At 44.6% G+C, this 25,785-nt stretch overlaps 1 protein-coding gene across 2 annotated transcripts in view; it reads right to left on the bottom strand.

Annotated features, from left to right (window-relative positions):
• The window catches only part of ARG2 (arginase 2), a 1,243,303-nt gene that overhangs the window by 1,128,978 nt on the left and 88,540 nt on the right, over positions 1-25,785 (bottom strand). For both annotated transcript variants that reach the window (XM_073610731.1, XM_073610732.1), the window contains exon 2: positions 4,781-4,853. In XM_073610731.1, coding sequence (XP_073466832.1) covers positions 4,781-4,853 — 73 coding nt within the window. The remainder of the gene's footprint in view (positions 1-4,780; positions 4,854-25,785) is intronic.

Raw genomic sequence — 25,785 nt, forward strand, 5'->3', positions numbered from 1 at the left:
ACACCCCAAGCTATTTGCTGAGAGGCATGTTGAGTATTTTGCAGACCGCGCTTTTTGTCACAAAGTTGTGAAAATTTAAAAAAGAAAGAAAAATACATTTTTCTTTTCTTTCTTCATTTAAAAAAAAAATGAGATCTGCAAAATACTCACCATGCCTCTTAGCAAATACCTTGGGGTGTCCTTTCCAAAATGGGGTCATTTGGAGGGGTTTTGTGCTATCTGGACATTTCAGGGCCTCCGTAACTGCGATAGGTAGTGAGGAGTAAAATCACAATTTTATGCCTTTAGAAAGCCTGGTTTTTGGAGTCCTGTACGCGGCTAGACTCCCAAAAAGTCTCACATGTGGTATCCCCGTACACAGGAGAAGCAGCAGAATGTATTTTGGGGTGTAATTCCACATATGACCGTGCCATGTTTGAACAATATATCATTTAGTGACAACTTTGTGTAAAAAAGAAAAAAAAATTACTTTTTCTGAAACTTGTGGCAAAATATCAAATATTCCATGGATACAACATGCCTCTCAGAAAAAAGCTTGAAGTGTCTTCCTTACAAAATGGGGTCATTTGTGGGGGTTTTGTGCTATCTTGACATTTCAGGGCCTCAGAAACTGTTATAGTTAGTGAGGAAGTGAAATCACCATTTTACGCCCTTAGAAAGCCTGAAGGCGGTGATTGGTTTTCGGAGTCACAGGGCTAGGCTCCCAAAAAGTATCCCCGTACTCAGGAGAAGCAGCAGAATGTATTTATTTTGGGATGTAATTTCACATATGCCCATGGCATGTTTGAGCAATAGATCATTTATTGACAACTTTGCGCACAAAAAAAAAAAAATTTAATTTTCCCGCAACTTGTGGCAAAATATAGAATATTTGATGGACTCAACATGCCTCTCATCAAATATCTTGGGGTGTCTACTTTCCAAAATGGGGTCATGGGGGGGGGTTGTGCTATCTTGCCATTTTATGGCCTTCAAAACTGATAGGTAGTGAGGAGTGAAATAAAAAATGTACATCCTTAGAAATCCTGAAGGCAGTGCTTGGTTTTGGGGTCCTGTACGCAGCTAGGCTCCCAAAAAGTCTCACACATGAGGTATACCCATACTCCGGAGAAGCAGAAGAATGTATTTTGTGGTGTAATTCCACATATAACCATTCCATGTTTGACCAATATATCATTTAGTGACACCTTGTGCAAAAAAAAAATGTGTAATTTTCCCGAAACTTGTGACAAAATATAAAATATTCCATGGACTCAACATGCCTAGCAGCAAAAAGCTTGGGGTGTCTACTTTCCAAAAAGGGGTCATTTGGGGGGTTTTGAACTGTCCCGGCATTTTATGCACAACATTTAGAAGCTTATGTCACACATGACCCACTCTTCTAACCACTTGAAGACAAAGCCCTGACACTTTTTTGTTTACATGAAAAAATATTAATTTTTTTGCAAGAAAATTACTTTGAACCTCCAAACATTATATATATTTTTAAAGCAAAGGCCCTACAGATTAAAATGGTGGGTGTTGCAATTTTTTTTTTCACACAGTATTTGCACAGCGATTTTTCAAACGCAATTTTCTTGGAAAAAAAACTTTTTTTTTAATGTTAATGCACTAAAACGCACTATATTGCCCAAATGTTTGATGAAATAAAAAAGATGATCTTATGCCGAGTACATGGATACCAAACACGACACGGCTTTAAAATTGCGCACAAACGTGCAGCGGTGACAAATTGTATACATTTTTAAAAGCCTTTAAAAGCCTTTACAGGTTACCATTTTAGATTTACAGAGGAGGTCTACTGCTAAAATTACTGACCTCACATGCATGGTGCAATTGCTGTTTACATATGACACCACGCCTTTGCGCGTGAGCAGGGGGTGGGTGGACAGGGGTGCTTTTTTTGGGGGGTTTTTTTTGCTTTTTTTTATCATGTTATTAAAATGATCCTTTTCATATATTTTTTTTTTTTATTGTTCACTCGTTTTTGAAAAAAATGGGGGTCTATTAGACCCTAGCTCTCTCCTCTGCTCTCAAAGCGTCTGACTACACCAAGATCGGTGTGATAAAATGCTCTGCCAATTTTCCAATGGCACTGTTTATATCCGGAGAAATCTAAGTCACGAAATGCTCGTAGCTTCCGGTTTCTTAGGCCATAGAGATGATTGGAGCCATTCTGGTCTCTGATCAGCTCTATGGTCAGCTGGCGGAACCACTGGCTGCATTCTCGGGTTCCCTGTTGGGACAGGAGAGCCTGAGAAAACCATGGAAGGGGGATGTTCCCTCCCACTGCTTGTAAAAGCAGTAAAGAGGCTAATTAGCCACTAGGATTGCTTTTACATGAAAGCCGACCGTTGGATGAAAAGAATACCAAGATGATACCTAAACCTGCAGGCATCAATCTGATATAACCACTCAAAGTCCAGCAACATACCATTACGTTGCTGGTCCTTGTTTGGCATACATTGTAATGTTCTTTTTTTCATACAGCCTGTGGGCTGAACGAAAAAAGAGATTGGTGGGTATGCCCGCCATTAGAATACCACCTTTCATCCACCCACTTCTAATGATGGGCATACATGCACCATTTTTTTTTTAAACTGTAGTGGTGAATTCACCTCCTACAGCGCTGGAGTCGCTGATTTACGTATCGTGGGAGCAAACGCTGTTGCTGTCAAGATAAATAAACCCGTGCTGCAGCGGAATGGCGTACCTGAAAACAAAAAAATTGGTTAACAATAAAACACAGTAAAGTATAAAAGAATTACATACCTGAAAAGCAAACATGACAAAACATAGTAACAATAAAACATGAGAGAGAGAGAACCATTTTTTTTTTTTTTTTAATTCTATATTCTTTGTGGGTTTTTTTTTTTTTTTGGTAACTGTAACGGTTCGGTTCCAGGTTCGGGTCTCCCAAAATGCGATGGCATCTTTGGAGACCCTGTGAATGTGTGTCCTAGTCTGTGCAGTGCTGTACCCTATACTAATACTCCACTAGTGTGTGGTAGCGTTCAAAACATTCACCAATGCAAAGACCAGGATGGTCAGGACAGGAGGGACAATAATAGCGGGTGTCACGCCTATATCCGGCAGGTGCCCTGATGCTATAAAAACAAACTAACTAACCAGCGTCAGCCTTAACACTAATACGGTGATCACTGGTGACAGGAGGTGAAAGGGTTAACTAGGGGGCAATCAGGGGGTTAAAACCTTTGTTAGGTAATATATGGGGGTACCTGACACTATAAAAACCTGACAGTGAAACTAACGGGCTAACTAGCGTCACCAGTGACACAAATACGGCGATCGATTAGTGACACTGGCGACAGGGGGTGAAAGGGTTAACCAGGGGGTTAAAACTTTTATTAGGCAACATATATGGAGGTACCTGACGCTATAAAAACCTGACGGTGAAACGAATCACCTAACTGGCTAACTAGCATCACCAGTGACACAAATACGGCGATCGATTAGTGACAACGGTGACAGGGGGTGAAAGGGTTAACTGGAGGGGTGATCAAGGGGTTAAACCTTTATTAGGGGGGTTTAGGGGGGTAACCTAGACCTAACAAGGGGGCTACTACTAACTGCCCTAACACTTATTTCAGTCACAAATGACACCAATGCAGTGATCGGTGAAAAATCTGAAAAGTGCAATTGGTGACACAGTGACAGGGAGTGAACTGGGGGGGTTTGATCGGGGGGTGATCAGGGGGTGGCAAGTGTATCTTTGTGTATTGGTGTTAGTGTAGTGTTGTGCAACTCACAGTTAGATGTCCTCTATCCTCTCACTGGAATCGAAAATACCCCACGAGGAGAGATGACATCACTTCCTCCTGTCTGTGTTTACACTTACACAGACAGGGAAGGATTTCATTCGTTAGGAGCGATCACCAGGTCCAGACCATAAATCATTGGTCTGGCCCTGGGGACTGATCGCTCCCCTAACGAATCGCGCCCCCCCCCCCCCAGGAAGGGAGAGACTTACAGGTACGCCCATTTGCCCACCTGTGCCATTCTCCCCACTTATATCATAATGCGGCGGTCGGGAACTGGTTAAGCTAATCAATCAGTCTCCTGTAAAGATCCTGTAGCTCATGTGGTGACTGCTGAACAGTCCAATGGCTCCCAGGGTGACTCAGCTAAGCCTAGCTGAAGGGGTGTGAGGTTTCCTCTACTGTTCTCTCTCCCTCTTAGCACTCTTCATCTCTGGCCCCTTCTGCCTTCAAAGCCCCCCATCACAGAGGTTCCCTCCCAGGCCACAGGACCCTGGAATCTACTCTCACATGGCCAAGCTCCAGAAAACTTCAGGGCTATCTCGCCACCTTCTGGGCAGTCCTTACCCAGGTATTGAAAGAGACCCCATAAATATTCAGGCCTTATCTCTTCCTCTCCACCCTCTAAGTTCTAGAACTCTCCAGGAGCTTCTAGAAGACAGGGGGAGGCAACAGAGACTCAGTCCTTAGAGCACTGCCAACCTAACAACAAATTAAGCCTGGATCCCCTGGCTAAAGCAGGAGCCCAACTAAATGTACCTACTGTACACAAGGGGTGCTACACATGAATGGGACTGCTTGTACGTGGATGCATGGAACACTTGTGCATAGTGTGTGGGCAAAGAGGGGTATGTATAGTTACATCCCTGTGAATGAGGTCAAAGTATCACAGTGCTGAAAACTAACCTGGACAGGAATGAGTTTTAAACTGCCAGTCTTCAAGTGGTTAAACAAAGTAACAACATAGAAAATCTCACATATTCATTGTTTCAAGGTCTTACCTATGCTGGAGAGTCTTTCAATAAGTTTGGCATTTCTGATTGCAGCTGGTCCATGCTCTACACCTCTCCATTTCTGCAATACATTTTGAATACATTAAAGCACATATGAACCAGCAACAGTATATATGCGTAAGGATTTTCAAATATAATACACTAGTACCAGATTACAGTCTCAAATGTAGTGCATATGTTTAAAGGGTGTAATTAGGTTTGTTAAAGAGCAACATAGGCTGGTTTCACTAGACACAGCAACAGTTAAACATTTAAGATAATCACAGTGGTTTGCCAAGAATAAATGGCATACAGCACATGGAACAGCCTTGAAAGACCAATCGAAAAGGTACTTTTGAACTTGGACACCGTGGTTCCTTTTTAAAGACCCATGTCTCTCTACCCTATATAGGAGACTCCTAATTCTCTGCCCCTTTTTTCTTCTACCATAACCAACACCCTGTGGTTTATAGAAATAGGTTTGCGGATGATGGACTTGGAAACCTATTTCTTAAAATCAAATTTACCGGGATGTGGCATTATATACCCTATTCTCGTATCCACAGCACCACCCTGTGGTGATACGATCCCTAATCATCAACACCCTGTGGTGGTGTGGCACACACTAGAGCAGTGTTTCTCAACCGGGGTTCCGGGAGAGGTCGCCAGGGGTTCCGCGGCGATCTACCTGTCAATCGCAAGTTGCTGATAGGTAGATTGCATCCCCACCATTGTCTTAAACTCACGTTTGCATGCAAAGTAGTGCTCGCAAACAAAATGTGTCTCTGCTCTTCCCTGCCGGCCCCTTTCCACCCCTTCTCGTATTTTCAAGGTGTGATAGGATGGACAAGAGAGGGCTGACCGGGAACAGCGCACAAGAGTAAGGACTACCACAGCCAGCCCCTTCCCTGTGTACCTCTGCATGAAAAGGAAACTGCTGATGCCCTGCTCCAATGTAGGCATGTGCCCTGCCCCCATGTAATTGTGTGCTCTGTGCCCTGCTCTGCTGTGTCATGTGTCCTGCTCTGCTCCCATGTGTCATGTGTCCTGCTCTGCTCCCATGTGTCATGTGTCCTGCTCTGCTCCCATGTGTCATGTGTCCTGCTCTGCTCCCACCTGTTCTTCAAGCCAAACCCAAACACTTTAGCGACGCACAGCATTTTTCTTTTTTTGTAGTATATACACTATGCAAAAATTCTAATCCAAGGTGGTCCTTATTCCTGCACACAATGCAAAATTTATGTAATGATGTAAAAGTGCCATTCTGCGCAGGTGTAATAAGAGCCCATGATAATGTACAACCAGGAGTTGTACCGCACACCTTTCACCAGACTCTGATCTAATGGGAGGTCTGTAAGGGGGGTCCGCACTGATATAAGGGGACTCTGAGCTAATGGGGTGGGGTGGTGATATAAGGTGATACTGATATAATTGGGGTCTCTAATGGGGGGTTCTGACTGCTAATCTAATGGTTGGTCAGCAAATTCTCTTCCCCCTTCTAGCACCCCCCCCTCCCCCCAACCCGTCCTTTCTATCGCAATTCTTCTCCCCTTCCAAATTGCCCCAGCACATATCCTCTTCCCTCCCCCCCTCCAGTGTAATCTCCCAAGTATAAATCCCCCCAAGTGTGAATCCCCCCCCCCCGTGTACTGTAAATTGCCCAGGTGTAATACTGTAATCCTCCTCCCCCATGTAAATCCCCCCTAGTGTAATCCCCTATGTAAATTTCCCTGTGTAAATCCCTGCAGTGTAATCCCCCCATCGTAAATTCCTGCAGTGTATTCTCCCCTTCATTCCTTCATTGAGAGGTGAATTAACAGAGCCAAGTGCCAGAACTCTGGCATTGGGCTTCGGGACTCCAGCCTGGTTCTGCGGAAATGGGGCCCCCTACAGGGCCCGAGTAACCAAATGGTCAATTCGCCCCTGCCCACAGCCTGTCCTGATCCTCCTCTCCCTGCCCAGTATACTCTGATCTAATGAATGATCCCGTTAAACCTATTATACTAACAATAAGTAGGTTGATCGGTCGATGGGTAGATTGGTGGGTAAGTGAGTGTACTTACTGGCTTTATCCGCCTTGGGTCTCTACAGCAGCTTCTGTACCATGCCTAGGTCCTCAGCCTCGACAGCCTGGAGCAGCTCCTGGTCCTTCGCCATACTCAGTGCCACCCCCCTGGGGAGGGCAATCCTTAGTACTGGAGAGGAAGGACAGGTCCTGGTGGAACTTCCTTCTCTCCAGGGAAGGATGCTGGGGACATGAGGGTTAAAGAAGTGGAGATGGGGACACCGGGTCAGGTGTGCTGCTGGGGGGGAGAGCTAGGGTTGCCAACTGTATGGGAGTGACCCGTACAGTCCAGGTTTTGACACTTGTGCCCGGGTTTCTGTCCTCCTGAAACCCAGACACAGCAGCATACCTCCAGTCCCAACCATCAGGTATCTGTCCTGGGGATTTAGGAATGGATGACTGGAGCCAGTGGGGGAACTCGGTGGGGGTATCCTTAAATGCAGCGATAAAATCCTGCGGGCTCTGGCTTCACTGCTGTGCGTGCTCTCCCTCCCTCACACTCCCCCAACCCCCCCTCCCGTGCGCCCCCCGCTGCTGCGCCAGCCTTTTAATGCTCTCTCCGTCCAGCTCCTGGCTGCTCCCGAGTATGGTGAAAGCCCACAGGTGTTCCTGGCTCCTCCCCCCGGGGTTGCCCCGTCAGGCTCCTGCATATAGTACACGCCCCAAGGTGTTCCTGGCTCCTCCCCCGGGCTCACCCTGTCAGGCTCCTGTATATAGTACACACCCCCAGGTGTTCCTGGCTCCTCCCTCGGGCTCACCCTGTCAGGCTCCTGTATATAGTACACACCCCCAGGTGTTCCTGGCTCCTCCCCCAGGCTCAACCCGGATGCTCTCATGTGTAGAGGGTGAGAAAGAGTTAACAAGATTGAAACATTCTAGAACTTGCTGACAGACAAATATCTTTTGTTTCTAGTGTCTTGTTTTTCACGATGGTCACAGGTTAAGTGGGACCTAGAAAGAACTGGTTTTGGAATTATGTTTTCAGCCAATATCAACTGTCAGCTATAAAACTAGTTTAAACTATGTCTGAGATGCTACATGTTTATAAAGGATTTATGCCTCATGTGATGAACTCTGTCCTCCCTCCCTCCTTTTCTTTGTGCAATATTCTTTGTCCATATCCTGTATAAAAAAGTACCGCTCACGCTGCCAATAAACTGAAGCATTCTTTGAAACTATTCTCTTGTGTTCATTCAAATGTTTTCCGGGGCTCCGAGATTCTCACTGATTGTCCAGGTCTAAGCAGAATTAACCCTAATGCCGCATACACATGATCGGAATTCAGACTTTGGTGTAACCGTATGCAAGACAAACTTGAGTGGAATTCCGTCGGAAAAACCATCATAGCTTTTTCCGACGGAATTCCACTCAAAGTTTGTCTTGCATACACACGGTTACACCAAAGTTTGACCGTCCAGAACACGGTGACGTACAACAGGTACGACGGGACTAGAAAAGGGAAGTTCAATAGCCAGTGTGCCACCCTTTGGGCTCCTTCTGCTAATCTCGTGTTTATCTCGTGTTAGTAGAAGTTTGAGAGACGATTCGCGCTTTTCAGACTCCTGCTTTTTCAGATAGTTTTACTGTTGTTCAGTTTGTGCTTGTGGGTTTGTATCTGGTTTTCAGTGCGTTCTTGTCCGCTCGTTACTGATTTTCAGCTTGCTCTTCACAGGCCTTGCTGTTCTTCAGTGCGTTCTGTTTAGTTTGTTCTGACCAGCCGACCATTTTGAAGCCATGTACATGCTCGTCGTAGAGTTCGTGCGGTGTGGGGGCTTGGTGCTGGGGTTCTAGCTTTGACCCAAGCCCAGTCCATGAACAGGGTGGGGAGGAGTTCATGGACCAAGAATTGGTTGCTCCAGTGTGACCAATTCTCTCATATGCCTTTGTTGCGGGAGATCCAGGAGAATAACCCTAAAGATTTCAGGAATTATCTCTGGATGACGGACCCCATCTTTCACTGTTTGTTGGCTTTGCTGTCCCCTTATAACAGCAGGCAGACACCTACATGCGGCAAGCCATCACTCCGGAGCAGAGGCTCATCACCATGTTGCGGTACTTGGCAACTGGGAGAAGTCTACAGGACCTCAAGTTCTCGACAGGCATCTCCCCCCAGGCTCTGGGGATCATTATTCCAGAGACCTGTTCTGCTATTATTCAGGTCCTGCAGAAGGACTATATTAAGGTAAGATTTCTCCTTTAACATCACATTCTATGTCTTTAATGTATGCTAATGTATTGTATTTCTTTCATCATTCCCTAATTACCATGATTGGAATATGCTGTGAATATCCCCTTTGTTCTCATGCATGCTTGACTTTTTAAAATTTATTTTTTTGGCCTACATGCATATTTGCCTTCACTAACCTCCCCATCATGCTATCCTGGGCCCATATACACCTATAGCCTAGTCACTTAACAATGTATTTTGTCAGCTCCATAGTAGTGCTTTACCCTAAACACCCCCTAAAATGTGTCCAAATGTTGTGTCCTTAAATTCAGGCAGAGTGCCAGAGGATTTTTTTTTGTGGCCCAAAATCATTTGGAACCCCCCCCCCCCCCCAACCGCTAAATGAACCGATACCAATCCTCTATCTGCTGACTTTGCCAAATGCATACACACTATACCTACCTCTTTTGTGTTCATATTTATGGATTAATTCCCCAAAGCATGTAGTGCAAGTGTATATATATAATGTATTTTTATTTTTGTATTATGACACTTCTTTATTAGTACAAAATATGTTAAAAGAAACAAATTTATTACAGATGATACAACACTTCTTACAAAGATAATAAAAAACAGGGTGGTTATGAAATATGTAGGTTCAAACCAGATTCGAGAGAAATTGCACATTTGCCCAACATGTTTCGCTGATTGCTTCTTCAGGGGACGTGCAATTTAGAGAAAAATTGGTGTGGCAAACTAGACAGTGTAGAGCGAAAAAAGACAATTTAGACCAAATTATCATTTAATATTGAACTTAAACATACAAGCAGGTATATTATTATATCAGCCGGGTCTCCACTACAAATCATGTAAACGCAAACACTCACCCCACAAATATCGCCACCAAAACAAACGCCAGCCGGGTATGAAAGCTCACCCCCAAGATTCCCCAACAAATAGGGAGATGGTCTAAGTATTGGCCATAGAGGGCAGAAGGATCAGGCTGCAAAGTAGAATGTAGAATATTGAGGGATGATATATATGAAGTAGATGATGGTAATAACTAACGTAAAACATAATAAAAAGTAATAAATAGTATTATAAAAATACTATGTAAGGGGACATATGCCTCTCATAACGTTACTTACTTAATATAGTTATATTCTATTAAATAGAAGTTGGTAAGAATAAGGTTAATTCTGAAGCAGCTGCAGGCTATCAGCACAATGTTGGGTGCTAGGGAGGGTGCTATAAACAAAAAGGATATAACTCAATTTGATATAAAGGTAATTAGTGACCTAATTAAAAGTGTGACACTTAGAATGATAATAAAGTGAGACAAGGGGTGAATAAATAATTAGCAAGATGTATGAAGATAAAGTGGACCATTGAATACTCAATGCACAGGACTGTGTCTCAAGAAATTATCAAGGTGTAAGGAAAGAAGCGTTTTGAGTTCAAGACACTCTGAAGGGTGAGAATGAAAAATGTACTTAACAGATGCACAAGTGAAGGAGTATGGTAGATGTTTCTAGTTGTTCAAAAGCGTACCTGCGATGTAGACGCCAACTCGATGGAGCCCAATCCTCCGGCTCTGGCTGAAGCAGACAGCCAGACAAGCCGGTCTTATCTACTCTCCACCGAGCCGGCGTCTGACGTAATCGGCTCGATGCGGACATGAACTACGCCAGCGCGCATGCGTGAGGCTCCAAGAGGAACCCTCTGACTACACTAACCAGGGAGCTCTGCGGGGGGAGGAGTCAAGTGCGTCCTGCTAGACCAGTGAGTGGACGCAACACCGACACAACCCCACCACAAACGCTCCCCGGGAGAGCAGTAGGTGTAAACACAGTGGATGGAAATACTCTGGTAGTGACAGTGAACTGTCACTAAGAAGGACCTTCAGGCACTGTTAGGCGTAAAAGTGGGCGTGCTTTTGAAAAATCAAAAATCACGCCCTGGGTGTCCGTATGGCCACCAAGTCCAAAAACCCCAATTGAAGGAAGAAGGAGAGGGGAAAATCACAGCTGACACGTATGTAGGGCGGGGAAAAGAAAAGAGGAAGGAGCCTCTTTTCTTTTCCCCACCCTACATATGTGTCGGCTGTGATTTTTCCCCTCTCCTTCTTCCTTCAATTGGGGATTTTGGACTTGGTGGCCATACGGACACCCAGGGCGTGATTTTTGATTTTTCAAAAATACTCCCACTTTTACGCCCAACAGTGCCTGAAGGTCCTTCTTAGTGACAGTTCACTATCTTTACCAGAGTATTTCCATCCACTGTGTTTCCACCTACTGCTCTCCCGGGGAGCGTTTGTGGTGGGGGTGTGTCGGTGTTGCGTCCACTCACTGGTCTAGCAGGACGCACTTGACTCCTTCCCCAGCAGAGCTCCCTGGTTAGTGTAGTCAGAGGGTTCCTCTTGGCGCCTCACGCATGTGCGCTGGTGTAGTTCATGTCCGCATTGAGCCGATTACGTCAGACACGGGCTCGGTGGAGAGTAGAGAAGACCGGCTTGTCTTGGCTTATCTGCTTCAGCCAGAGCCGGAGGATTGGGCTCCATCGAGCTGGCGTCTACATCGCAGGTACGCTTTTGAACAAGTAGAAACATCTACCATACTCCTTCACCTGTGCATCTGTTAAGTACATTTTTCATTCTCACCCTTCAGAGTGTCTTGAACTCAAAACGCTTCTTTCCTTACACCTTGATAATTTCTTGAGACACAGTCCTGTGCACTGAGTATTCAATGGTCCACTTTATCTTCATATATCTTGCTAATTATTCATTCACCCCTTGTCTCACTTTATCATCATTCTAATTGTCACGCTTTTAATTAGGTCACTAATTACCTTTATATCAAATTGAGTTATATCCTTTTTGTTTATAGCACCTTCCCTAGCACCCAACATTGTGCTGATAGCCTGCAGCTGCTTCAGAATTAACCTTATTCTTACCAACTTCTATTTAATCGAATATAACTATATTAAGTAAGTAACGTTATGAGAGGCATATGTCCTCTTACATAGTATTTTTTATAATACTATTTATTACTTTTTATTATTTTTTACGTTAGTTATTACCATCATCTACTTCATATATATCATCCTTCAATATTCTACATTCTACTTTGCAGCCTGATCCTTCTGCGCTCTATGGCCACTACCTAGACCATCTCCCTATTTGTTGGGGAATCTTGGGGGTGAGCTTTCATAACCGGCTGGCGTTTGTTTTGGTGGCGATATTTGTGGGGTGAGTGTTTGGGTTTACTAAAATTTTTACAATGGGCCATCAGAGGGGGTGAGGAATCTGATAAGTGGGCCTTATATTTTTGCCTTTAAATAGTCCTTCAAATAAATGTTGGCCAAGAATGTTTGTGTCTAATCTGCTTGCAATGTTTATGTGCAAAATGACACATTTTTGTTCTTGTTTGAGTCCACAGTTTCCTTCAACGCCACAGGAATGGCAGACTGTGGCATCCCACTTTTCCCAGCGGTGGGACTTTCCTAACTGTGGAGGGGCAATCGATGGGAAGCACGTCCACATCGTCCCACCACCCCATTCGGGGTCATACTATTAGAATTACAAGGGGTTTAATAGTATTGTGTTGATGGCGGTGGTGTCGGTGACATATGAGTTTTTATATGTGGACGTGGGGAGGAATGGCCAGATGTCGGAGTATTTCCGCCTATTTCAAACAGCCATAAATATGGCGGAATACAAACTAAACCATATCATTTTATGTTGCTGCATCCTGCACATTTTTTTAAAAAGACATAATGCAAGTTATGTTGCCTCCCTTGGGCCTGAGGACTTTCAGAAACTCCAATGACAGCCCTGGAAGCTGGCCATCCTGGCTTGCCCCCCCCAAAGCGCCAGTGAAGTGCGAGAAAAATATGTTGAATATTTTACGGGTAGGGGGGCCATTGCTATGCCAGCACATTTTGACTAAATTTTCTCTTTTCAGATCAAATCTTGATTTTCATTTACTGCTTGGGTTTATTTTTGCTGTCTCCTAGGTTCTCCTAGTGCACTTGTAGTGCCAAGTGGTTTCTTCCATTATTAAATAACACCCATTGTCACTGTATACACCTACTTAACACAAAAAATGGTATTGAAAAGAAAAACCACACATTGTTGAGTATAAAACCTTTTACTCTGTGCACATTCACATGTGCTTTTAATAAAACATTTGGCAGTAAAAAAAAAAAAAACACATTTTTTTTTTCCAAAGTTTTACCTTGAAATTTCTGAAAATATACAGAAACAGGCATGTTTCCAAACATAACATACACAATATCAGACATTTTATAGTGTGAAAAAATGCTTGATCTTGTCGTCATCAGATGGGGTGAAGTCACCCCTGTAAAAGCCAAATTTAGAAGATGCATACAAATTGTGAGTCAAAATGGGGATTTCCTTTCTGATCCCATACCTAATGTCAACATGTGCTATTTCCCATCATGGGGGATCAATGGACGTGTTTTGGGGGTGCAACCACTTCCACCTACTAGAATTGCGAGGAAGGGGTTGCACCCACAAAACGCATACATTGAAATCCCCTGATGGCAGATAGCACATGTTGACACACTGTGTGCATCTTCCAAATTTGGCTTTTAAACTGTATTAATACTTTAGATAAAATTATTTAAAAAAATAAACAAATCCAGGAATCTTTTTAGGATTTAAATTCTCCCTAGTACATCAATCATGTCCTTCAGTCTTTGTTCAACCTCCTTGGTTTTTTCATTGATAATGTCCAAATCATGACTACAAAACATGATTTCCTGGATTATCCGTTGTGCTGTGCACTGTCACTGGTGAAATGACTAGATTTTGGTACCACAACCTGAACATCACCTAAAATAAAAATACACACCATGTATTATAAATATGCAGGCATACATCTATTACCTGAATCTGTGGTCCAATCCGATGTCCAACCTGGGCCTTCCAGGCAGCAACATGTGGAGGAGCCCAGCTTGAGCCAGGTATAGCATTCTTCAAAATATTTCTGGTTGTCAAATTAATGATGTTAAATATATGCTAATTTTGATCACTAATTTCTGATTTCACAAAGTGTTTTACATATCAATAGACAGTAGTGGCCACAAGTGATTGGGACAAGAATGATAGTCTTTTTTATTTATTAACATTAAATTTGCAACAGTCATGAGATGAAAATTGTGTGTGATTGATGAACCAAAAACTATAACGACGTCCCTTTTTTCAGACGCAGGAAAGCCTCAGCCAGGCCGTGGAAAGTGGCAGCCAGGAGGTGGCCGGGCCCAGTAGCCTGCCGGAATCGCAGGTCCCTCCCCTCCACCTTTCACCAAAAAAGGGCAGGAAGAGGAGTAACGTGAAGGAGGCAGCAACTGGCCTATTTCTGAAGGCTACTGCAGCCCTCAGAACCCCCCACAGTGTTCAAGAGGACATTGCATACATTACAGCATGCAAAATGCTGGAAATGGAGGAGAGCCAATGCCTCTTATGTGAGGAAGTGATGTTACAAGCCCTAAATAAGGGCTTGAGGGGCCAACTCAAAAGTCAAAGCCACATTTGTGCGTTGTACCATGGTCCTCCAGGTCCTCCTCCTCCACCTCCTGCCACACCTCCAACACCACAGCCACAGCCTGGAAGGAAGCGTCTAAGGAAGACCAGAGAGTGATGGTCTGGGTTCAGTCTGGTCTGGCAAAAGATGCAGGCTGTTGTATGACCACAGCCTGGAGACAGATATGTCATCTGCTGCTGTTCCTGATCTCTTGTAGTCCTGGACCGGATTGTGCTCACTATTATAAGGACTCCTTAGGTCACCAATTTTGACTGTAAATTTATTGATGTCTGCCCTGGGGTACAAAGGTTTGGCAAATGTCACCATTTTCTCCAGCGTTGCCTTCCTCTTTATTTTGTTATGACCCAGACTAAATGTATATTTTGTTTTCAGAAATACTTGCCTATGTGTTTTACTTCAAAAAGGACAGTTTGTTTGTGAGTAGGCAGGTACATTTAAAAAATACAATGTCAAATTAGCAAGGGACACCAACCAACCTCCTTGAGATTCACAAATACAAGATACAAATACAAGATAATAATGGTGTTGTGGAAACATGACATACAAAAAAAACACAAAAAAAACTAAATGGAGATCACTATAGAATAATTTTTAAAAAATTCTATACCATGTAATGTATTCTTTGCATTCATTTTTGAAAATAAAAATAAATTGAAACGAGAATAATTAAAAAAAAAAAAAACAGGAGATCCTGATTCCAAAAATAAAAATAAAAATTAATTCTAAACATTATTACATAACTCTGTGTGAATATGAGCAGCAAAACAACTTCATTCTTCTAGCATTATAAAGAAGAGAATGCGCTGCATTGAAAGATTAAAAATTTTGCAGTGTGACGAATGTGCCATCTCCATTACGAACGGTCGTTTTACCAGACTGAGCGGCTCCATCTCGTACTTGATTCTGAGCATGCGTGTTTTTTTTGCGCGTCGGAATTGCATACACGCGAATGGAATTTCCGATAGAAACATTTTCCGTCGGGAAAATTGAGAACATGCTCTCAATCTTTTGCTGTCGGAAATTCGGCCAGCAAAAGTCCGATGGAGCATACACATGGTCGCATTTTCTAACCAAAAGCTCTCATCGGTCTTTTGCTGGCCAAATTTCCGATCGTGTGTACGCGACATTACAGTCACTGGTGGTAGCATGTGGAATGCGATGATCATCTGAGGTACGTGGAATGTGTCTGCTTTGTTGACGCTGTTCTTCTTGCCTTGGCTCTGACAATACCGCATCCTTGTATAGTGCAAAATTGCAAATTGCCGTGCTTTTGGCAAGCACATTAAAGCAATAGTCTTTGAGAGACCGATAGTGCAAAATTGTAGAGAGCTTAATTGTAAACTGCAGTGCTTTTGTGAAGCACACGTGCTTATTGGAAGCACGTTAAAGTAATAGTCTTTGGCAGACTAATTTGAAAATAGTAAAACAGAGGTTCTTAAGGAAAGAGCCAGACAGACAATCAGTGGCATTCTACCAAACCTTTTTGCTTCTCTATCGCTGTATAGAGTATAAGGATATTGTTTAGAGCTTATATTATTGGTGTACATTGCAAAAGGGTCTTGTAAGGTAAGACAATGGCCCTCAGTAAGTTTGTATAAGTTGTTTGTAACCAAATTAAGAATGGGTAAGGGAGGAAGTAAAGAATACCCCCCACCTAATCCCGGAGAGATATGTAAAGACTATGTGGTCAGAGTATGTGGAACGGATTTTTTTCTTTTTTTTTTGATAAATCCTTTCATAGACTTTCTGGCCGGATAGACTGAAAGTATTTGCAGTAGCTCATCCTTTCCACGCACAGGCGCAAATGACCAATTCCATAAGGATATGGTCAGAGGACTCCGTTTAGAGGATAAGAAAGCTTTCCCATGGTACACAGGAGACCCTGAGTGGGACATGAAGTACATGAAGGAAACAGGGACCCCACACTCAAATAGGCCAAGAGGAAGATATGATCCTTGATAGTGGGTGACTTTGTCACTGGAACTGTACTCCTACATCATTCATTCAGGATAATACCTTCATGCTCTGTAAATCCTTTTAGGAAGAGATTTAATAGGAGTCTTAGAAATTGAAATTTTTTGGACTAGAAGAGGGGGAGTAGCCATAGCATCACCACTGTTCTTTCAAACTGAATTCCCTCCCCCATTTCCACAGGACCACCCCCTCTGGGCTAAAGATAGTCTTGATGTAAGATACATTTCATGCACCCCTTACAAGGCCAGACTAAAAAACAAAAGTATCCCCATTTTTCCACAAGCAGTACCATCTCTCCAAGGAGAAGAAGGAAGGCATCAGACCCATTATTGAGCAATTCCTGAAACAAGGAATTTTAAGACCCACCATAGTGCCTTATAACACTCCCATAAACCCTGTCAAAAAGAGGTTTACAGGTTTATGCAGGATCCCTGAACCATAAGTAACCTTGTGATTCTAATTGCCCCTATTGTACCTGATGAAAAAATTATTTAAGATAAACCTATAATGAGAATGAGGTCTGGAGACCCATGCCACATCGCACATGTAAAAATTTTGCAAATGGAGATTGCCCCAGGGATTATATGGGCATGGGAGGTGGAACCAGACCATGCAAGGAGTATAGAAAAGTACAAAATTTATTGAAAAAAGCATATAAATAAACATTAGATATACAAAAATGTACAAATACCTATAAAACAATGATAAATGACACGAATGATAGACAAGTTAAATGTTGCTGTCTATCATTAGTGTAATTTATCATTGTTTTTTAGGTATTTGTACATTTTTGCATATCTAATGTTTATTTATATGCTTTTTCAATAAAATTTTGTACTTTTCTGTACTCCTTGTATGGTCTGGTTCCACCTCCCATGCCCATATAATCCCTGGGGCAATCTCCTATTGTACCTGATGTGCCATCCCTCATTACCTCCATGCCTGCCTCGGCAGTGTGTTTTTCAGTTATTGATTCAAGTAATGTTTTTTTTCCTCTGTCCCTGTTGACGAAAGACACAACTACTACTAGCCATTTCCTATAGAGGGCGCCAGACAACCTGGAATTGCTTGCCATGGCTATATAGACTCACCTGCAGTCTACTCAATAGGTCACCAGGCCACCTTACAGTCTTGGGCGCCTAGCCATGTTTCCATTCTTCAGTACGTCAATGACCTACTGTTGTGTAGTTACTCCCAGGAAGCCTGTCAGAAAGATTCTGTTTTACTGTCAGAACATTTAGCACCGACAGGTCACAAAGTGTCTAAAAAGAAGTTGCAATGGTGTCAGGAAACTGCTGAGTATCTTGTTTTACTCTGTCCCATGGTGAAAGGAGAATCAGTCACAAGAGAGCTGCGGCTCTTGTGGGTCTGCCCCGTCCACATACCAAGAAGGAAGTGTTAAACTTCTTAGGTATGATTGGTTACTGCCACCAATGGATACCTGATTGCTCCTACTATGATAACTTGCTGAGACAAGCTGCTCTACCTGACAGCACTGACCTTGTGAAATGGAATGATGAAATAGTTAATGCTTTTGTGAATCTTAAAACTGCTATGGTAACGGCTCCTGGTTTGGGATTACCAGATTATTGTAAAGTGTTTCATTTGTTTGCAAGGGACAACTGTAAAACCATGGTCTGGGGTCCTTGCACAAGAGCATGGAGGAAAGCAGAGACCTTTAGCCTTTTTTTCTAAAGTAGTCCCAGTTCCGGTACAAGGCATGCCGGTGTGTCTGAGGGCTTTGGCCTGTTGTGCCATGGCTGTAGAAATGGCTACATCATTTACGTTAGGTCACCCTACGGAAGCACACACACACACACACACACACAGTACTGATGACATTTCAAAGGGAAATGCACTGGACGACACCAATGCTAAACAAGCTGCTTTGACGGTCCCAGCTTTTATCCAAATGCCCCCCTTACACTCCCAACTTTGCCCTGGGAACAGGTTTTGCAGGACCTACACGCTATGGCTTCACCAGAAGATCAGGCCTATTGGTATAAACAGGGTCTGACAATGAGTCCTGAGACAGGACTCATTGCCAAAGAGGGGAAACCAGGCACACCAAAAGCAAGGGCATTCATCTCACAGTACTATGGCATAGGACATAAAGGATGGAAAGCTACAGCTGAAGTGTGAACACAAGACTTTGCAAATAGAGTGGAAATTCCACATTCCATATCGCCCACAGAGTTCAGGTATAGTGGAAAGAATGAACCGAAAAATTAAAGATAAAATAAGGAAGGCTATGGGTGGCACATTTGCCAAATGGAAAACTGTGCTGCCTGCGGTTTTAGCAGAAATAAGAATGATCCCTTCCAAGACCAATCACTTGTCCCCTTTTGAGATCCTGATGGGTCGACCTTTTTTCCATGCCCTGGATTAAGAAACCCTTAATAATAGAGCAGGGAGATCTGAGTTTGATACAGGAAGAATATTGTAGAAACTTGATTATGAAACTGAAGGGCATCTACGGTAAAGTATTCTCTTCTTTTCCCATTACCCTCACAGGAACCAACACACGAGTTTCAACTCAAATATGTAGTCGTAATTCGCCAGCTGAACTGGACCAAGAAGCAAGATTACCTTTTTGGCCTACATACATGCGTAGTCGCAGTGACTAGAACCGCTGTCCTCGCGGAACAATCCAGAGCCTGAATCCACGACGAGAGGATAAAAAAAAAAAGTACCACAAAGGACCCAGAAGCAAGAAACAGATAAAGAAGGTTAAGCAGGTGATGCAAATCCTTGAAGAGCAAGTGAAACAGGTGATAAAAGACTCTGAAAAAGATGACCTCACTTCTCTCACAACAGACTTTTGGGAAAGCCTTGTGCCTACTCTTATGCTGACACTGATAGTATTTCTGCCCATATGGATCATCACTAACTGTATTCATCACCCTGAGGGCTTGGGCACCTAAAGGCCATATGCAACCCCCCCGTCAGAAACCATGAATCAAACCGAGACAGAAACACAGTTAATCACACTTGTTTAATAATAATAAACAGGTAAACAGAGTAAGCGTAGTCAATACAGCCAGAGTTCAGTAACCAGATCGGGTAGTCAGCCAATGCCAATGTCAGGGAGCCAGAGATCAACGTAATAGTACAGCACGCAGGATCAGGAGCCAGAAGGGACGTCAGCCAACGAAGTCTTCAACAGGAACGCAGGAGAAAGTCTCTGAGATGTGACCAAAGGCGAACGCAGAGATGAAGTGAGGTGGACGGCTTTAAGTAGGCAGGACTGACGAGCAGATCATCAACTGAGTCACTGTGGAGAGAAAGCAGCTGGCAATTAGCCGATAGCTGAGCGGCCAGCTCAGAGAAGGAAGGGCTGAGCCCAGCCCTGACAGTACCCCCTCCTCCATGACCCCTCCCCCCCGGAGGACCACCGGGCTTGAGGGGAAAACGTCTATGGAAATCACGAAGGAAGACAGGGGCATGTACGTTCGAGGATGAGACCCAAGAGCGTTCCTCCGGACCGTACCCCTTCCAATGCACCAGGTATTGTATGCACCCATGGAACCTACGGGAGTCAACAATGGATTGTACTTCATACTCCTCATGGTTCTCAACCTGTATAGGGTGAGGACGTGGCACCGAGGTGGTAAAGAGGTTGCAGACCAAAGATTTCAATAAGGAGACATGAAACACATTAGAGATGCACATACTAGGAGGAAGGTCCAATGCGTAAGCCACTGGGTTAATCCTGTGAAGGATACAGAAAGGCCCAATAAACCAAGGTGCAAACTTCAAAGAAGAAACACAAAGTTGGAGGTTGCGAGATGACAGCCAGACCCTGTCCCCAACCTGGTAGGAAGGCGCAGGCAGGCGTCTGCAGTCAGCATGGAGTCTGTACCTATTGTTAGCATGTCGCAAAGCCTCCTGGACTTGTGCCCAAGTGGACCGAAGACCACGGAGATGGTCCTCTAACGCAGGAATACTCTGCGGAACAAACGAGGCAGGCAACACGGACGGGTGGAAACCATAGTTCGCCATAAACGGGGTCAAACGGGAAGCTGAATTCAAGGCACTATTGTGAGCAAACTCCGCCCACGGTAAGAGGTCTGAACAATTGTTATGGTCAGAAATATAGCAAAGTAGGAATTGCTCCAAGGACTGATTGTCTCGTTCTGCGGCCCCATTAGACTGCGGGTGATACGCAGAAGAGAAAGCAAGCTGAATACCCAATTGTGCACAAAAGTCTTGCCAGAACTGGGACACAAACTGACTACCCCTGTCTGAGACAATTACCTTGGGTAGCCCATGTAAGCAGAAGATCTCCCGAGCAAAAAGAGAAGCCAGTTCCTTAGAAGTAGGCAACTTCTTGAGTGGAATACAATGCAACATTTTTGAGAACTGGTCAACCACCATAAGGATAACTGTGTTGCCCTGGGAGTTGGGTAACTCCACAATGAAATCCATAGACAGGTGGGTCCAGGGCCTCTCTCCATTGGGTATGGGTTGCAGGAGGCCCACTGGAAGGTGTCGTGGAGTCTTACTCTGAGCACACACGGAACAGGCAGCTACGAAGGCGGTTACATCAGCACATAGACTAGGCCACCAGAATTGTTGGGAACTGGCCCAAAAGAGTTGATTCTTTCCAGGGTGGCCAGCAGCCTTGGGAGAATGGTAAGTCTAGGGCACGGCAGTACGGAGACTCTCGGGAACAAAGTAGCAGTCACAAGGTTTCTCAGGGGGGGCATCGAACTGAGCAGCAAGGATTTTGTCACCCAAAGGAGAAGTAAGACTGGTGCGAACCGTAGCCAGAATACGATCAGAAGGAATCACAGGAACCGGAACCGACTCCATCTTGGAAGTGGAGGAAAATTGTTGTGACAAGCGTCAGCCCTTAGTACGAATGAGACGAATTCTTAGTACGAATGAGACAAGGTAAGAATGAGACAATGTGATTAAAACTCGACAAGAAAAGAGCCCAACGCGCCCTTCTGGGAGAGAGGCGCTTAGCCTCAGACAAGAATGTGAGATTCTTATGGTCAGTAAAAATGAGAACCAGCACAGTGGTACCTTCAAGGAGATGTCTCAATTCTTTCATGGCTAAAATGATCGCCAACAGCTCTCTGTCACCAATCTCGTAATTGCACTCTGCTGGTGACAATTTCTTGGAAAAGTAGCCACACGGATGCATAGCGCATTCAGAGTTAGGAGGTTGAGACAGAAGGGCGCCAACTCCAGTCTCGGAAGCATCAACTTCTAAGATAAAAGGCAACGTAGGATCAGAGTGTGCCAACACAGGAGCAGAAACAAAGGCAACCTTGAGACTCTCAAAGGCCTTAATGGACTCCAGAGACCAACTCTGTGGGTTGCCGTCTTTCCTGGTCATATCAGTCAGGGGCTTGACCAGAGATGAGAAGTTACGAATAAACTTCCGATAATAGTTGGCAAAGCCAAGAAAACGATGCAGAGGACGTAAACCCATGGGTCGAGGCCACTGTAGGACCGCAGAAAGTTTCTCTGTGTCCATCGAAAAACCAGCAGTGGGAATGGCATAGCCCAGGAATTTCACCTGTTCACAATGGAATTCGCACTTTTCCCATTTACAATAGAGATTGTTCTCTCTGAAACACATGACAGACATCTGTGTGGTGGCTCTCCAAGGACTTGCAAAATATGAGGATATCATCGAGATAAACCACCACACATAACTGCAACAAATCTCGGAGGAGATTGTTAATGAACTCCTGGAATACTGCCGGAGCGTTACAAAGGCCAAAAGGTATTACGAGATACTCATAATGACCTGATCTGGTATTAAAAGCAGTTTTCCACTCGTCGCCCTCCTTAATCCTTGAGATTGTATGCCCCTCTCAAGTCAAGCTTCGTGAAAACCGTTGCTCCCTTGAGGTGGTCAAATAACTCCGTAATCAATGGAATGGGATAGGCATTCTTAATCGTGAAACGATTGAGATCCCTATAATCGATACAAGGTCTCAGCTCACCACTCTTCTTCTTCACAAAAAAGAAACCGACACGAGCAGGAGACGAGGATGTGCGGATGAAACCTCGAAAAAGTGCGTCTGCAACATACTCCTCCATGGCTTTATCTTCCAAGACCGACAAAGGGTAAACCCGGCCACGAGGGGGTATGGCACCAGGTTGTAGGTCAATTGCGCAATCATACGACCGATGTGGAGGCAAAGTACCGGCTTGACCTTTGTTAAAGACATTGCTGAAATCGTGGTACTCCTTAGGCAGGGAGGAGAGTGAAGAGGTGCACAGGACCTTGGCTACCTTCTGGAAGCATCTCTCACTGCAATGTGGCGACCAGGACAGAACCTCAGCACGGTGCCAATCAAAAGAAGGGCTGTGCCTCTGTAACCAAGGATAACCAATAACCAGTGAAAACTTAGGTGAGGAAATAACTTGGAATTGGATTATCTCAAGGTGAAGGGCCCCTATGGTCATGGACAGTGGAACAGTCTCATGAGTCACATGGGCAGGCTGTAGAGGTCTCCCGTCCAGAGCCTCAATGGCAAGTGGAGTGTCACGCAGCTGCAACGGAATCAAGTGCTTCGATACAAAGGCAGCATCAATGAACAGGCCTGGAACCCCAGAGTCGATTAGAGCCTGTATCTCGATGGATGACTCAGCCCAAGACAGGGTAACCGAAACCAGGGGCTTATCTTTCTGGGAAACTGGAGACTAAACGATGCCACCTAAGGTCTGTCCATGACAGGACCTCAAGGTTCGGGTGTTCCCTGGATGGGTATAACAAGACTTCAAAAAGTGTCCAGCCTGGCCACAATCAAGGCACAATCTTTCCCTCCTCATAAGGGCTCTCTCATCCGCAGAGAGATGCTTTAAGCCCAAGTGCATGGGTTCATCTTCACAGACCGACTCGGTACCAGGAGGCATGGGAGGTGAGGGAGGCAAGGGTGGGACTGCAAAGCTTGGAGGCAAACGTACAGGAGCCTTCCGAAAGCGCTCCTTAAAAGAGAGACTTTCTCTGAGTCTGGAGTCAATGAGGATGGCATATGTGATCAACGTCTCCAGCTCAGTGGGTATGTCTCGGGCTGCTATCTCATCCTTGATGTTATCCGAGAGACCATGAGAGAAGGCAGCCACGAGGGAGCCATTGTTCTAAGCAACCTCTGCTGCCAGAGTATGGAATTCAATGGCGTAATCGGCAACAGTCCTCGTACTCTGATGGACATGAGGCTCTTGGCAGCAGAAGCGGAGCGTGTGGGAACATCAAATACCCTTTTGAAGGAAGCCACAAATTCTGGGTAACTTAGGACCAGGTTTTTGCATCTCCCATAGAGGGTTTGCCCAGGCCAAGGCTCTCTCAGAAAGCAAAGATATCACAAAACCTACTTTGCTTCTGTCAGTGGGAAACGCCTGGGGCAGCATCTCAAAGTATATCTCAACCTGGTTGAGAAACCCTCTGCATTGAACTGGATCGCCCCCAAATCGCTGGGGAAGCGGAGCGGAACCAGACATGCCTCTTATAGAAGTAATACTCGAGGCGGGTGCCTGCACAGAGACTGGAGCAGCAGCAGGGACGGCCTGCAACACAGGTTGTACCAGAGCAACCATAGTGGAAGATTCCAGGTTAGCCGTGTGACTCAGGAGCGTTTGTAATGCCAAGGCAAACTGATCCATGCGGTAAACCTGGTCATCCAATCTGGAAAAAATATTACCAACTAGTGGACTGACTGCATCTTCTGAATTCATGGCCTTCGACTACTGTCAAAAACCATGAATCAGACCGAGACAGAAGTACAGTTAATCACACTTGTTTAATGATAATAAAAAGGTAGAGTAAGCGTAGTCAATACATAGCCAGAGTTCAGTAACCAGATCAGGTAGTCAGCCAATGCCAACGTCAGAGAGCCAGAGATCAACGTAGTAGTACAGCAAGCAGGATCAGGAGCCAGAAGGGAAGTCAGCCGAGCAAGTCTTCAACAGGAACGCAGGAGAACATCTCTGAGATGTGACCAAAGGCGAAGGCAGAGATAAAGTGAGCTAGATGGCTTTAGGCAGGACTGACGAGCAGATCATCAACAGCTGAGTCACTGTGGAGAGAAAGGAGCTGGCAATTAGCTGACAGCTGAGCGGCTAGCTCAGAGAAGGAAGGGCTGAGCCCAGCCCTGACACCCCCCTTCTAATGGAACAGTAGCTAGACAAAGGAGGGAATCCAATGTGGAGGGCCCAAAGGACTCATACCCCCTACTGATAAAATGTTGTTACTTCAGTATAAGTATTCTTATTCTTGGAAATCAGGTCATAACAAATGCTGGGTATGTAGTAAATTGCACACTCCAATTTCCTCTCTTAGCTGCTCTTGTAAATATAAGTCAGTTTTTGAATGGTACTCCTCCATTCAAACTGTAACTATAACCAATATATCGGCCATATATACAAATAACACAATTTCCTTCCCGATAATTGGTAGAAGCCACTTGTAAGAGGACTGTCATCGCGCTCCGGGTGCACAAAGAACTCAGCAGATCGCAGATGCGCCAATGCGCGTGCGCAAAGTAGTGTGCGCATCCGCGGGATCGCATCCACGCTTTCCTTTGGCGCCAGACGGCCTATTTAAGGGGCGCACTGACTCCAGACAGATGCTAACTGATCTTCAGCTGTTCCTCTACCTGTATCCTGTTATTACCTGCCTATTTACCTGTTGCTGAACCCTGGCTTTCCCTGACCTTTCTGCTGGACTCCCCTATACTTCTGATTATCGGTTCCTGATCCCGGCTTCCTATTTGACCCTGCTCCTGCCTGATGTCTTGGTACCTTGTTGCCCGCCTGCTACCGAACCCGGCTTTCTTTGCGACTATGCTCCTGTTTCCTGTTTGGCTCTACTCTGCAACCCGGGTATCTGCAACTTCGTTCCAGCAACCCGTTGTGACTTCATGCTTTCCAAGAGTCGCATCGTCTGCTTCAGACTTCCAGGGCTACATCTGCAGGCACTCGTGTTCCTCCTGTCCCCTGGTTCCTTCTGTCTCCACTCTCAGCGGGACCGAGGCCGGAGATACAAGAGAGGCTGACCTCGTCATTGCAAACTCCGACCAGGTACGTGACATCACTCTCCAGATTGGTGTTTTAACTTAGGAAATTCCTTAAATAAAAGGTCAAAAGATATGCCGAAGCTCACAGTTTAATATCTCTTCAAACAGAGGTTTGTCCTCCACGTTTCACACCAATAACCCAGAACTTAATACAAATTTAAATACCGTCTTGAATCGAGAAGCAAGTATAAACAACTCTGAGT

The sequence above is a fragment of the Aquarana catesbeiana genome, linkage group LG13 (assembly GCF_042186555.1).
Source record: "Aquarana catesbeiana isolate 2022-GZ linkage group LG13, ASM4218655v1, whole genome shotgun sequence".
NCBI lineage: Eukaryota > Metazoa > Chordata > Amphibia > Anura > Ranidae > Aquarana > Aquarana catesbeiana.